The sequence below is a fragment of the Nelumbo lutea genome, chromosome 3 (assembly GCF_056320005.1).
Source record: "Nelumbo lutea isolate HS-2025 chromosome 3, American lotus-T2T, whole genome shotgun sequence".
NCBI lineage: Eukaryota > Viridiplantae > Streptophyta > Magnoliopsida > Proteales > Nelumbonaceae > Nelumbo > Nelumbo lutea.
In genome coordinates this window covers 115463693-115478948 of record NC_142686.1, presented here as the reverse complement: position 1 = coordinate 115478948, position 15256 = coordinate 115463693, and the positions used below count along the sequence as shown (strand labels likewise).

The window sequence follows — 15256 nt, the reverse complement described above, 5'->3', positions numbered from 1 at the left end:
AAATATGTATGGTACAAATACAAGATTTACAATACAATATACAAGGTTTTGCATTTATACTCTTCCCAAAATGAGCTTTATGGCTGTTTTGGGGTGGCGGTTACACCTGCTTGCTTGCATTTTTGTCTTTGAATGCTTTGACCATTCTTGGGTGAATGTAAAATGCAGTAGACAGGGTTGCTTATACAAGCAGACCCTTCAATTTCTTGGGTTCCATTGAGTTGAATGATTTGATGTCTTCATCAGCTTCAAAGGCTTTTAAAGTGTGCAGATCAGAAACATAACGAAAATGAGTAAAATCATATCCTTCTGTTTTGCTAGATTGTTTTTTTCCTCTAAATTGCTAGATCCGGTTTTAATTTGATTCATTTGTTCTCTCCATCAAATGTTTTATTTGTGATATTTCTTTAATCATGTCAAATATGCAATAAAGAGTGAATGCTGTGGGACAAGGATGTGGGTATATTTCTAGATAATATGTTGGTAGCTAGTGAAGATTGAAGTTGATTGCCAGCAAGATCCAATCAGCCTGGGAGCAATTCCTTGACAAATTAGAGAACATTCCTTTGTAAACACAGATTTTTAAAGCATAAATGACAATATAACACTGCTATTTTTTTTTTTGGGGGGGGGGGTTGGATATTAGCACTTTTCTGATTTGCAAGGCTGTTAATTACTTGTTTGTGGAGTCCTGAAAAGATGGGATTAAAGATTATAGGCGTCTAGGATGCTTTTACATATGTTGTTACTGGCAATTTTGTTAGACCCAAATCAGGTTAGAAACCTTACTGGTTCTGATTTGTCTGTGCAATCAATCCAATGTGAGTTTGACAACATTTCTTTTTAAAGAGGAAGAGGTTCTTTTGTATGCTCAAGCTTAGTACAAATTTCATTCCCCCTTAATGGAGCATAGAAACTAGGTGACTTGGTGAGAGCTTGAGAGGACCTTTTCTGCTGGAGTTTGTTGAGGGAGTGGGGAATTACTGCATTTCTAGTTGAGTTTGCTTTGGTGTTCTAGGGTATTGCATGGAGCTCATTAGTTCACAAGAGTTTAGGGGAACCAAGTTATCCAACTTATTCAACATGGGTCTCTTTTTGTTCACGAGGATATATGCCTCGACATACAGGCACTTTTGGGCAGTATAGGACCTATAGGTCCTTGCCTTTGGAAATGTAAGCATCTAAGTGGTTATTGGAAGACTACTAAAATTATCAGGAAGTTTACTTTTGGTGTTAGCCAATTGCCTGTGGGAGTCTGAATCAGCAAGAGAAAAGAAACAAGGACTTGTGAACATGACTATGTAAAAGAATAAACTACTAAAAATGCATGTTTTGTTGAATTTAACATTTGAAACCTACGGATAAAGGCATGCAACAAAATTTCTTTGTTACTTGATGGCATTTTATAGGAAAACTTATATTCATTTTGTACATTAGCTTTTAGTTGTTAATTTATTTAAAGGAGAAAAGGAAAAATGTCATCTTTCAAGAGTCTATTAAGTGTTGGTGTTCAATGCATCTCCGACTCAGGCACTTCATCCATTTAGAAAAGTCCATTCAACACTGCCTTTCAACATTAGGAAGTTAAGGTTTCCCATGCCTAGATACGTATACCATAAACAAAGCTGTGATTTTGTGTAGTCTAGACTTTCAACATTACGGAGGATTTTAACATAGAAGATAATAGATAAATGAAAGTAATTTTATCGACAATCCAAGGAATGATATAAAAATTAATTATGTGATTTGTTAATTAAGGATGAGATAGGGCAGTGTTTTTTTCTGCTTCCATTACTCTCTGTTATATGCTTTTGTTATGTGTTTGTGTGCTTTGGGGGGAGGGTAACAAAAACTCTTTTACCTTGCATTGTTTATCTTATTCGACACCACCATGCTCTCTAAATTTCCCTGGTACCAGGGTTTCCTCTTGTTTTTCCATTCAGTTCTAATAACTTTAATTTGGCCTTTTTGGATGGTGCTACTTGAGTGTTTGTTGAATGAAAATTGGATTTGATTTCTGCTTCTTTTCGTTTCGGTAAGGATTTTTTTGGTAATAATTTCAGTGATGACTTGGGAGCGATCACAGGACTCCGGATTTATATATTTAGGTTTCTTTCTGCATTGGCCTAGGTCCAAATGTATACGACCTAGGTTACAGATCCTCCCTAGGGTGTTTTCGTTTCTTTCTTCTTTGTGTTTGTGTTTGTATTTGTGTTTGTTTCTTTGTTTGTTTGTTACCAGCACGATTTTGGATCGACTCGGCACAGCACGATGGCTCATGCCAGGCCTGACATGGAGGTCTGTATTGTGCTGGGCCGGGGGTTTGAGGCCCATAGGTTGGCACAACACGCTACAACAGCACGTGCTGTGCCGCCCGTGGCTTGCGGCACAACCCGCCAAGCCTGTAATGGGCTGTGCTTGGCCTGCATGGGAATATAGCCGTTAGGCCCCCCTCCCAAAGGGGCCCAATGGCTAGTTTCACCTTTTGGTTGGGGGTTACAAAAATACCCCCAATAGCTATAAATAGCCATATTAGGGGGGTATTTCTGTATTTTGTTTTTGGGGGATTGAAAAAATGACATAAATGCTCCCCCAACAGTAATATAAAAACTAGTTTATGGGGGCATATTGGGTGAAGTTATACGTAGCTTTACAATAACCAAAATACCCCTCTCAACAACTAAATAATAGACAGTTTTTTGGGTAATTGAATTATGTTCAATTCTTATAAATAGTCGTATCTTCCACCATTCTCATCACAACAATTCAACAATTCTCTTAATTCTCTCTCATACTCATACATTCTCAATTATCTGCAATCTGAGAAATTTTGATTACCTGATTGTCTAATTCTGCATTTTCCAATTCTCAAGTCTCAACTTTATCGAAGTTTCGACTTTCAACAAGAAGGCTTGCTCAAACAGTTATAGTATCTCAACTCGGGAGGCTTGGATGTTGAAAGGCTTCAACTGTTGAAATCAAGTTGGGATTTTGAACATGCAATCCGAGTAAGTCGAATTAGATTAATTTTTATCTTTTTAGAATTAAAAAAATGGCTGGCCTTTCCTAAAATCGATTCCCCAACATGTTCACCATGGATGACATTCAATCGCATCATGATTGTATTAGTGTTAACATTGATGTCGATGGAAGTGGATCTTTCACCCCTAGTAGTAGTGATACTAGGGGAAAAATGATGGCTTCTAAGTTGAGTAGCCCGGTTTGAAAAGTTTTCAAAGTAGATGATATTGAGGGAAAGGGGAAAATGGTTGTTTGCCAAAAATGCAGTAAAGACTTTAGTTGTTGTAGCAAGGGTGGTACGGGTCATTTAAGCAAACATTTGTTCACACGAGCGAGAGAAAGATGAAGGGAGAGAAACAACCCAATCACAGATTGGGAGGGGGACTAGTTTTGGTACTTTTAGATATTCACAAGAAAAAAAATGAGACAAGAACTTGCTAAGTATATTGTACATGGAGAACAACCATTTATGTTAGTTGAAGATCCAAAGCTAGAAAAATGGTTGCGTAGTTCTGTAAACCCACAATATAAAAAAGTTATTAGGAATACTATAAAAACTGATGCCTTAACAATTTTTTTATTCATATAAACAAAATTTAATTTTTTTGTTAGCAAATCTTAATTTTAAAGTTGCAATTACTTTGGATGTTTGGACATCCAAATTTAATATTAGTTATATTTGTGTTACTGGTCATTTCATTGATGAAAATTGGCTTTTAAATAAAAAAATTTTAAGTTTTACTAGGCTTGAATAGCCACATAGTGGCCTGGTTATTGTTGCAGGTATTTTAACTAATGCTAGCAATAATGATTTTGCAATAAATATTTTAAAATTTCAATTAAAATCATGCTTAAATGGTAAATTATTTCATATTAGATATGCATGTCACATCTTAAATTTATGTATTTAAGATGCCTTGAATATTATTTCAAAAATTAGAAATTGTTTTATATATATAAAAAGTTTAGGGGCAAGAAAACAAGAATTTAAATATTTATATCAAATTCATGGTTTAAAATATAAACATTTTATATTAGATGTAAAGCATAGGTACCTATGCTATGTTAGAAAGTTGTATATTTCATAAACAAATTATTTTTTATTTTTATAATTTAAAAATGCCTAATGATATGCTATTTGAGGAAGATTGGGATATGATAATATAAAAGATATTTTAAAACATTTTTATGATGCAACAAATGAATTATTTGGAATTTATTATTCAATTAGTTGTAATTTATCGTATCAATTAATGGTAATTAGTAATTGTTTTGCCAAATTTAGAAATAATCCAGAATTTCAATGTATTGTTGAAATTATGGAAAATAAATTTAAAAAATATTGGAAGAACATTTCTTCCATTTATTGTTTAGTTACAATATTAGACCATAGGATTAGGAAAGATGGTTTAGATATTTTATTTGAAACATATTATGAAAATATGAATATTGATAAAGGAAATGAAAAAGAAGAAATTAATAATTTATTATTTGAAATGTACAGTTTGTATGAATCTGATTCATCATCTTCTTCTTCTCCTTCTGACTTTGAACCTAGTAGTAGAAGAGAAGCTTTTTTAGTTAATAAGTAGAAGGCAGAAATCTGCTAGTTCTACAACAAGTTCATTTATTGAATATTTTTATTTGTAAGCAAATTTTTCTAATTTAGGTGAAGTATCAAATGATTTTGATATTTTAGCCTAGTGGAGTGAACACTCAAAAGTTATCTAGTTCTCGCTGTCATGGCACGTGAACTACTAACCCCTCCGGTGTTTATAGTTCCATCGAAGTCTTGTTTTAGTATACGTACCAAGTTGTTGGATGACAAAAGAAGTTGCATGAACGATGAGAGTATAGAAATGTGCATCTGCTTCAAGGATTGGCTAGACGTAGAAGATAGATTACAGAACAAATGAGGGATGATATAACATCGGACATTTCACCCGGAGCATATGATGAAAGTCATGAATGATGATTCATGAATTTGACTACTAGAATTTTTCATTTTTTTAAATTATTGTAAAGTTTTTAAATTTTATTTAATTTATTTGATATATATATTTTTTAAATTTTTTAATAATGTAATTTTGTATTTTCAATTTATAATCATATTGTATTTTTTGTATTCTATTAATTTATTCCATTTTTATATTTCATTCATCCAAGTATGCAATGATCCAATCATTGTATTCGTAATTCACTAATTTGTATTATTCAAATGTAAATAAAACAAAGTTCCTATTTTTCTTTCAATTTGTTATTTCATCATTCTTATTTCAATTTGGTTAAGTATTTTTTTATTTATGTATTAAATAACTTAGATATCTCATTTCTTAATTTTTTAAATAGTTCATAATTCCCAAAGTTCATTTTAGTTTTATAATTTTACTTAGAAAAGAATCAAAATTTTCAAAAAAATAATAAAAAAAAACAGTATAGCTCTGTTTGGCCTAGGCCCAAGGCCCGCCTTATGGCCCAGCTCGGCACGGTCCAAGCCCACGACACAACCTACAGCCCTGCCTGGCCCAGGCCTGCGTGCTGGCATGGCACGGCATGGGCCAGCTTGGGCCGTGGGCTATGCTGGGTTGGCCTCCAAAATTTCCATCGGGGAGGACGACACGCCCAAGGGCCACTTTACATCTCTAACCTTGTTTTTCATTTAAAAAAAAAAACAGACCCTAAGGTCTGTGTTTTTGTTGCCATCGCTTCACCGTAACTATCACCATCATTGTTGCCGGTGAATGGCCGGATTCTCTCTTAGTTTCTCCCCTTTCTAATTTCCTCTACAACTTTATTAAACTATGAATCACTGTTTTGGTCGAACAGGTCAACGATTTGATTGCCCGGCTTAGTGTTTTTTGACTAAGTCAATGGATTTTCTTCCAAAAATGGGTTTAGGGAGAAATGTAACTTATTGTCTGGACGGTTTTCGGGCCAAACAATCCAACCGTTCAGCTTAACGACGGTTGGAAAACATTGGTCTAAGCTAAAGGGGTCTTTGATCGAATCGTGAATTAAGAGTCCGTAGGCTATGTGGCTTATTATGATATTACATTGGCCATTCTCCTGGCTTGAAGGTTTTGTTGAGGAGGCAACATGCCAATGTCTATGCTTTAGTGATGTTGTAGAATAGAGCCTTGTTTCTACCTTGTGGCTCATGAATTGTTTCTTAAATTTTTAAACTATCAAGTTTTAGGCTCCGCTTGTTTGTGGTGTAAATTGTTATTGATTTTAAACTCTATTGTCGATTCATTTTTTAGTGTTTATTTGTAGTGTAAATCAAGATTGATATAAAATTTCACTTCCGGTTTAGTTTTGTTAGTGTTTTGATAGAGTTATGGTAGAGTTTTACATCAATTATTGATATAAGTATTACATCGATTAGAGTTTTAGTAGAGTTTTACATCAATGTAAAACTCTACATTGATTTTTATCAATGTAGAGTTACATTTTTTTTTATCAATAACACTTTTATTAATTCATCAATAAAAAATTTACAAGTGGAAGACAAACGCACTTATCTTTCAAGAGTCACAAAGAGCTTCAAGAAGTGAAAAAAGAAAATACAGACACTAACATTACAGCTTAGCCCAAAACAATGAATCCCTTTCTGCCCCTTGTTTAGTTAAACCGTCAGTTAAGGAATTAATTGATCTTTTAATCCAACATGTCTTAACTTCCATCTCCCGCACTAGTCAATTTCCTCTTCTCATTATTATACTTCCATAAATCATTTTGATCTTTAGTCAATCACCCTATCACCACGTCAGAATCCCTTTCAATTATAAGTTTCTTGGCGTTCAATTCCTTAGCTTTCTGGACTCTTTCCATAACTGCATAGATCTTAGCTCTAAGGGAGTCCACCCACTCCAATTGGAACACAGCAGAGATGACCCCATTTTCATCCCTAAAAACAGCCCCGATCTCCGATTGTCCCGGGTTTCCCCTACTACATTCATCAAAGTTTAATTTCAAGAATCCACTAGGTGGGGGGGGGGGTCCAAGCCACACTCATTACTGACTTGGTCTGCGTGCAATTTGCAATTTCATCATACTTCCTCAACATGTCATCCACTGTGTAATCTGTGAATATTTCCAAAGATTTCAGCCACTGTGTCGCCCTAAAATGTATGATAGTTCTCAGATCTGTTGTTCCTCTTTGAGTTTTTAAGAATCTCTTGGAGTTTCTTTCTTTCCACAGTGTCATTCCCCTTTTTAACCGCCACCTGAAAAAGGAAGGGGAGAAAAGGCTCTGCATGTCTGATGGGGGATTCTAGTTGCATCCAAATAAGGAGAAAGCCCAATCCCACAATGACCTCACGAAGTGGCAAGACACCATTAGGTGAAAACCAGTCTCCCCATCAATGTAGTATTACATTGACAATCACATTTTTTAAAGCACAACAGTTTAGAGACTTGAAACCTTCTGTATTGAATTCTATTGATTGGCTTTTACATCGTTGGAGTTTTACACGTGTAAACAAAAGTTTCCCTACAAACCAGGTTTGGTTTGAAGGAAAAAATAGGAAAATGTAAAAAAACCTTTACAAACCTTGTATAATTTTCCCGACCTATATCTTCCTTTCGCTACTTTTTCCTTCAAAGTAAAGATAGCATTAGGGAGTAGGGACTTGTCTACACCAAATTGTATATTTGTTGATTGTCTCAGGGTGCAGAGATGGAGAAACGGGGTGTTGAATAGTTTGGTTGCTGCAAGTGGAATTATGACTGAGAGACCATTCAGCAGGAGTGGTCATGTTGGGTAGTAACGTGATGGGACTGGAATCCCAACCCGGTTGAACTATTCATGAATCATGCACGATCATTGTGATGAAGCCGTCAATGGAGCTTTCCTTTGAATATGATGATGCGCTGACCATAAAAAAAAGGGGGGGGGGGGGATCGGTAGACTGCATTCACCCTCGAAATCTGAAATTACAGTTACCTTTTAGTCTACTAGTACCCCCCCCTTGTAAAACACATCCTGCCCAATTAAGATTTCTAGGGGTGGATTGAACGATAAAACCCCAAAAAAATTGCTTTGGTAGCATAGCGGAGTCACTGACGTCTATCAGGGGAGGGGTGGGTAGAGACCATTACTCGGTCAGTATTGTCACCAAATTGAAGATATGGGCTTCAATGCTCACAAGGCCGTGTTTACACTGTTCCAATAGCTTTTAACAACCGTACATTGTATCCGTACTGGTAATCACTGTTTTCAAAACTGGACTGGACTGGACGGTCGGATTGGAAAAACTGGGAACCAGTCACTTGATTGGTTTTGTTTTTTTCACAAAATTGTTGATTTTGGTCAGTAAACCACTGAACTGACAGGTTAACCATTCAAACGGTTTTGACCATTTTCTAATTTTTCTAATTTTTTTTGTCAAAATGGGCTGGCCATTTAGGTCAAATGGTCAAACTGTTCGAACTGGTAACTGGACCCCTGACCGGTTCAGTCACCGGTTCGTTTTTAAGAACCATGGTGGAAACGGTGTAAGCACGTCTTATGAAGACCAAATCTGATTCCCAAATTGAAGCCGTGGCCCTTAATGCTCGTGATGAAGTTCAAGGCATCGAAAGTCAACTAAAAACCATCTGATTGGAATGACTGACCGAGACGAGACCCCTATCTGCCAGAATCACTTCTGATCCAGGGCTGTGAATTGATCGGGTGGAACCGAATATCTTTGAAATTCAAATTTGATCCATTGAAATATACCTATCACGTTACATATTTGTCTCAACTCAACCATATTTCTATAAAGGACAACATAATAAACATCCTTTTGATTGATTCACTAGAAGAGGTGATTGCTGCTACATCAAATCCTCTACGTACACTAGGCATTCACACAGACGGATCACGATCAGGTACAACCATTTTTCGAAGAACAATAAGAAATGGAGAAGCTAATTAACACCTTATGTATGCCTCGGGGAACAATCTCGAGAAAACTGCGTTTTTTATTTTTACAATCAATGCATACAGACCGTAACATGGGATGTGAACCACAGCCAAACCGAAATACCTGCCAGACAGACATCCTCACCATTAGATGACCCTCAATCTGTCTAAAGACTTAAGCTAAGAAAATCTAGATGATGGCTATGGAATACTGTCTAATAACTTACCAAAGAGGTGCCCATGGGATCGACAGTTCAAGAAAAGGATACGGCCACCTAAGAAAAGAAACCGTAGTAGTTATTTAGATGACAAATGACTCCTTGATGCCATAGAGTGAGTTAGAGCAGAAACTATGAAAAGTAGATGCTTACCATGTAAACCCACAAGCGTGAATAATCCATTGGAAAATGACGTAGAGACAACTCCAGAGAACAAAATATGCAAGCCGGAACCAAGGGAAAGGCTAAACAGAAAGGAGAGAACAAACCATTGGTTCTGTAAGCCAAGAAACTAAGTACAATGCAAAAAAAAAAACAAGGAATTTATATTTTAGGGTATACTCTAGTCATGGATTGTCCACCAAGAGCATGCACAAGTTAGACTTGGAGAACGGACTGAGAGGGAGACATTCTCATGGTATGTGAAACACATGCATGCATCAAAGCCACTGGTGAAAGCTATCCTAATGGTCTCCGGAGGGGACATCTTAGATTTCCTCCCAAGGGAAGAAATAATCTACAATACACTCTTCTCTTGTTAATTTGTTATACTTACAAGGCTGTTGAGAGCAGTGTCAAGGAGAAGAAACACAAGGTTGAAAGAATGCATGCACCCCATTAACTGTGGAAAAGAAGTCACCAACATTAGGTAAAACATGATACAAGAAAGAAAGATGGGATAGCTAAAAACTGTCATATTCAGAAAAAGAAAATAAAGCAAGAAACACTAATGCAGATAACTTCCACAAGGCACAAGCATTGCAAAAAAAAAAGAAGGGGAAAAAAAAGAGGATCTCCCAAAGCTTGTGTTTCATGAGAGTCATGGGATCTTCTAAAATAAAGTCCATATATACTGTTAGGTGCCAATCCAACCATTGTATCTGGGAGGCCAAGATTATGTGGCAGCTTCTTTAGATTCCAACTTCTCTTATTGACTTGAAAGAAATGCAAAATGAGAAAGCTGCCTTTGTTTAACCAAAACACAACCAAACTCAATTAAACAGAGAAAAAAATGGCAAAAGGAGAGAGAAATATCTGATGATTGAAGCTAGTTAGTTGACTAGTTTACCCCAGTGAGCAGTCAATTTCCTCTATAAGAAATGATCCTTCATTAAGAACTGTTCATTTATGAAGGTTCAATAATAGATAATTAAGTTAAATGTAGAATATGTTGTAAATGCTTAAGACCTCTTTTATTGTTTGTCGAATTGGCACACATATTTGTATTCTAGCATTCTTCTTTATGCTCAGATGATGGAAAAACAGATTTTCAATCTATACTGATTTATATATGCATATAATGTATAACAGACAAAAGAAAAAAAACCTTAGTTCAGTGTAAATACTAGCAGTTCTTCTTAAAATGGTTGAAAGGATAAGAACCTCACCAGGTTTAGGCTAAAACGCTGGATTGACAAGAATGGAACTATGACAAACCAAAATACAACATCCGTAAGAATCACAGCACCTGCACAGGTCTGTTCAAAAAAAAAAGTTTGAGGCAAAAATGAAAAATTGCAAAATAAGCAGGAAAGAGGAAGCCAGGAGAAACTAAACCTGAAATATAGTTTGCATTAGATATCCCCAAAATCCAGCTCTTTGTTCTGTCGCATCTTGCTCATGATGACTTTGCAACTTGATGGTGCCCCTGACTTTGTGTGTTCTTAAATTTATGGTGCTTGTAGAGTTACGTCCTTCTAAATCATTGTTTTCATCATTTTCAGTCCAAGGTCTTTTTGAATGCATCAAGCATCCATGAACAGATGCAATGATACCAAGCTACAAGGAGAAGTGATACATGTTAAGTTGTTTAATTGAAGAGCACTTGGTGCATGCTTAGATATAAGAAAACAGTAGTCAAATCAAGTCAACTAGGTTCATTTTCTAGAGAACTCCACCTATTTCTGCCAAATGAGAGAATCATGGGTCATTCTGAAACATCCATCTATTAAGGGACCCTCCTGATTGACCATGTCTTACTTCCCCGGAATATGTGAGCCATACATTTTAGCTGGGTGTATTAGATGATCTCAAAGTTTGAATTTATAATTTAAAAGAATGCCACAAGAAAGGGCTTATTCAGGACATGTGGCAGGTGTCCTTATGGTGAAAATTTCCCTATAAATTAAGGGTTAAGGGATGAACATGTGGGCCAATTTTGTGCCTCAACCATGTTACAAACTAATCTAAATTCTTACTAATAATAGAAGAGGGGTGGTGCAGAGTGCAGAACATACCGCAAAATAGAGAATGACTAATGTAAATGTCCACCTGTAAATCAGTTAGATCACAAGAATGAGAATTCAGATACCATTAATTGTCAAATAGAATAAACCACAATCTATAAATGCTCGAAGTCAAAAATATCATTTCTTACCAGCAGAAAGTGTTTCAACTCAATCATTACACTACTTTGGAAACTATAAGAGAAAAGACAATCAAGTCCAAACAGGTAAGTAGATTTCCTCTTTGACCTCTATTTTTCTCTCTTCATTAAAGTAGAGAAGGCAGATTGAAAACAATGGAGAGTGATAGGAAACAAAACTGACCCCATGCTATCCTAAAAGAAGATTTCTCATTTTCTAGGTAACCAAAAGCAGATTAGAGAACCAAGTTAATGAAAACGCCGATGGGAGAAATACTTCTCCAAGAATATTTTATATAAGAAGAAAGTATGATATAAGTAACAAATTTGGGAATAAGACTAGTTTTTAGTCCTGATTTTACAAACATTTGCATCATACTAATATTTTAAATGTTCCATAGGAAAGAGAATTTCAAATAACCATTAGGAAACAGAGAAAGAAAGACAAAATTTAATCATATCTTGAGCTCGGTCAAGAATCTAAAGTTTCTTTTTCTTCATTAGCATAAGCACTGTCTTGGAAAACATAGACCCTAGAGCAAAAAATACTTATAGGAAGCATAAAAAGCAAGGGAATTTTAAACCCCCCCTCTCTCTCACCAATTCTGGATAGGTTTTTTAATTGCCAAATTACAAATGAACAATCCTAGCTAAGGAAAATTGTTATTAATGTGAATGGTGTCATATTCCTTCACTGGAATCAGGCCTACGTTATGTTTGGTTTGAAAGAAAAGGTAGGGAAAGGAACCTGTACCAGGTTTCCCTACCTTTCCCTTCCTTTCCTTGCCTTTTCTTTCAAACCAAACACAACCTAAAGGTGAAATACTATGCACAGCCATGACACAATTGGAAGATCATAAGGTCTATACATGAAGAAATGCTCCACATAACGTGAACCAACATAAAAGTTGGATGAAATTTAAAGACCAGGAGAAGATACTCAGCGACAAAAGCCTGGTAATGCCTGCTTCATCTTTTGGAAGTGTGTGAAGGAGATAGGGATCTTCCATGTGGCAATTTATTATGGGGGCCGAAAGGAAACACCCTTTGCTCATCTAAACTTGATTCCTGAACCACCCTCCGCAGGTCAAAAGTCTGTTTGTTTTATGGGGAAGGGCCAGGCAGTGAGGTCAGTGATACTGGAGAAAAATCCAATTCAAGGCGGGGTAAAATGTATGATGTGGGCTGCATGAATGAATAAATGCCCAATTCAAGGTTCTATGTCCAATGGATGATTTGGGTTTTGGATCGACCATAGGATCCATCTATGTGGCAGAAATAGGTGAGGTCGTGTAGGGAGGTTTGCTAATTGACCTGATTAATTAGAAAAATATAAACATGATATCTGATATTTCTATGAGGAAAGCTGAGGAAGTATAGTGGACCTACTTTTTCACAGAAAGCTGTGAATTTATACACTCATGCGGTGATTTTGAGGAGTTAAGGATCTTTTTTGCGAGACATCTTCATATGTTCATCTTCTGTAGTATCAACTAATTGGTTTCTCTGTTAATTCACAACAGTTAATGGAAATAGCTCGAAGCTTATCATTTCTGAAAATCAAGGGTACTGCAGTCACGAATCACAACAAATCATCATCTTCAGACCATTCCATTCTAAACTAGAGAAACCCATTTCCCCCCTCTTTTTGTATCGAAACGAAATTTAATTAATGTTATCACATGTTAGAACACAAGTTGATTACTTGACACATAATATAATCAAGCTACAGCAACCAACCCCAGAAAATGCTGTGAAATTCAGCATACAAAATTAATTGTTCAAGGTATAGATTAAGAAAAAACCATAGAAATTTCCTGTTTTCCAATCAATGTACTAATCAGAAAAAATGAGTTCCAGAGGAAATTGCTTAGAGCTCATCTTACAGTGTAAGAAAATACAAGGCCAAGGCGTAAAGGAGACTGAGCTTTGTCCAGCAAGGAAACCAGAGAGAGATCGTTGGCGCTCAAAGGAGCATTCTGTACTCCGTAAAACAGAGCTACCACTGCCCAAGTAACGAGAACGAGTACCCCTGAAGACTGAGAATAAAACAACTCATTGGCGGAGCCACCGGGCACCAGCCAGAGTCAGAGAGACAGTAGAGAATTGCAAGTTGAATGCCGATGGGGACATTTCAGTTTTTGCAGGGGTATTTTTATCATTACAGTGTTTCACTGGCTCGCTGCTATACATCATCTAAAATTAATAGACGAAGGTTTACCGTCGGATCCTCTACATAATCCGTCCGATCGGAATACGGCTAATTAAGGAAGAAATAGGAGCATCAGATTGTCAAACCATGCAGGATTATCCGATTACGCAACAACTAGAGATTATAGAATATTTGGGATTGATTGATTCTAGATTTCTAGCCCGTTTCACATAAAAACTAACTAAAACAAAAAATAGGATTAATTAATTATAAGCAAGAAAAGAGGGCAATGAATGATTTATTCAGTGACAGGTAGTTAACGGCGATAATGGAATAATGGATGATAGTAGATATGCATTAGGTAGAGTAGAGCAGCAGAGAAGGGAGAGAGGAAGAACGCACTCGGTGTAGTAGACGAAGATGCTGGCGTCGTATCGACGAACGTCCCAAAGAAGCAGTCCGATCATGACTACGGCTGAGACGGTGCGTGACACTAAGAGCCATACAGGGTGCAGCCCACGCCAACAACTGGTCCAGAGTTGAGTGGAGCTGAGGTGACCGGCCCGTAACCGTGTCACCCCAGCAAACCCTTCGGTGTCCGACTGAGCCACCAGCAGGCTCTCGTATGCGGAGTGGTCGTCACAAGTTCCGGAGCCCTCTCTCCGCCTAAGAACCCATAGAGAACCTAAGATGGCGCCAGCGATAATGGCGAAGCAGATGAAGTCGTACCAGTAGATCACTAGCGCCATGGCCTCAGTTGGGCGTTCCTTTCTATCCGATAGTAATCTAAATAACAAGCATCAGCTGTGGACCATCACCAGCATCTCTAGAATCTAATGCCAGCCAGAGAGAGAGAGAGAGAGAGAGAGAGATGTTCAAGCTGCTCCAAGGGTCTGATAATGCAGTTAGGCTGGTAGTTTTGACTGTTTGGTTTGGTATTTGAATCACGTTGACGTTGAAGGGGTATTATAAGGGAGCTTGGTGGGTCGCTAAGACCGTAAGAGGTTTTTTGTGGAGGAGGACGGCTACGCTCGCTCTGATGCTCAGAATTTAGATCCAACTGGGCATTGACCCACTGTGCTTGCCACGTATTATTATAGTAAGGACCGACCACTAAAGCAGTATAAGCAGTTGAACCGACAAAAGGTTTTATTTTTTTGGAAAAATTCCTATGAATTATCCTATAATTTGGCTCGAGTGACAATTGGGTCTCAAAAATTTAAAATGCGATAATCTACAATGTGGGTCCGGATGAGCTGAAGACAATAATTTAGAAAGCGGGCCTGGTCATCCAACTGCGTTGCAACACGTAAGCACCCCACTTTTAACCCACTTTTAATGTTTGAAGTTAACGAAAGAGAAATTCTCCTCTCCGTTACTTTTAATATCTATTTTAAATTAATTAAAATAAATAAATAAATAACCCCACTTCCTCCTCTTCCCCGTTATTTTCCTAAAGAGACAAAACCCTTTTTTAAACTTAAATGTGAAAAATGAAGAGCTGAAGCTGGTGCCGACGACCAACTATCGATTTCCGACAATCAACATCCGATATCGGACGTAAAGCAGCACTAACGACTGAATTCAATCCG

The 15256-nt window shown here is 36.9% G+C and overlaps 1 protein-coding gene across 1 annotated transcript; it reads right to left on the bottom strand.

Annotated features, from left to right (window-relative positions):
• Positions 1-8778: 8778 nt before the first annotated feature.
• Positions 8779-14687, bottom strand: LOC148867843 (protein rolling protein). The gene is made up of 8 exons (XM_088977787.1): positions 14067-14687; positions 11385-11418; positions 10705-10926; positions 10536-10625; positions 9704-9769; positions 9301-9392; positions 9157-9204; positions 8779-9053 (listed from the first exon to the last, which is right to left on the bottom strand). The coding sequence occupies exons 1-8, from the start codon at positions 14411-14413 to the stop codon at positions 8939-8941; spliced, it is 1014 nt and encodes a 337-aa protein (XP_088833913.1). The 5' UTR covers positions 14414-14687; the 3' UTR covers positions 8779-8938.
• Between the last annotated feature and the right edge of the window lie 569 nt (positions 14688-15256).

What these genes read in the sequence shown, in the direction of transcription:
- LOC148867843 (XM_088977787.1), bottom strand. Translation starts at nt 14,413, where the DNA reads ATGGCGCTAGTGATCTACTGGTACGACTTCATCTGCTTCGCCATTATC. An exon ending in TAATGCAAACTATATTTCAG is followed by an intron (nt 10,626 to 10,704) that starts GTTTAGTTTCTC and finishes TTTTTTGAACAG; the next exon opens with ACCTGTGCAGGTGCTGTGAT. An exon ending in ACACTGCTCTCAACAGCCTT is followed by an intron (nt 9,393 to 9,703) that starts GTAAGTATAACA and finishes CTTTCTGTTTAG; the next exon opens with CCTTTCCCTTGGTTCCGGCT.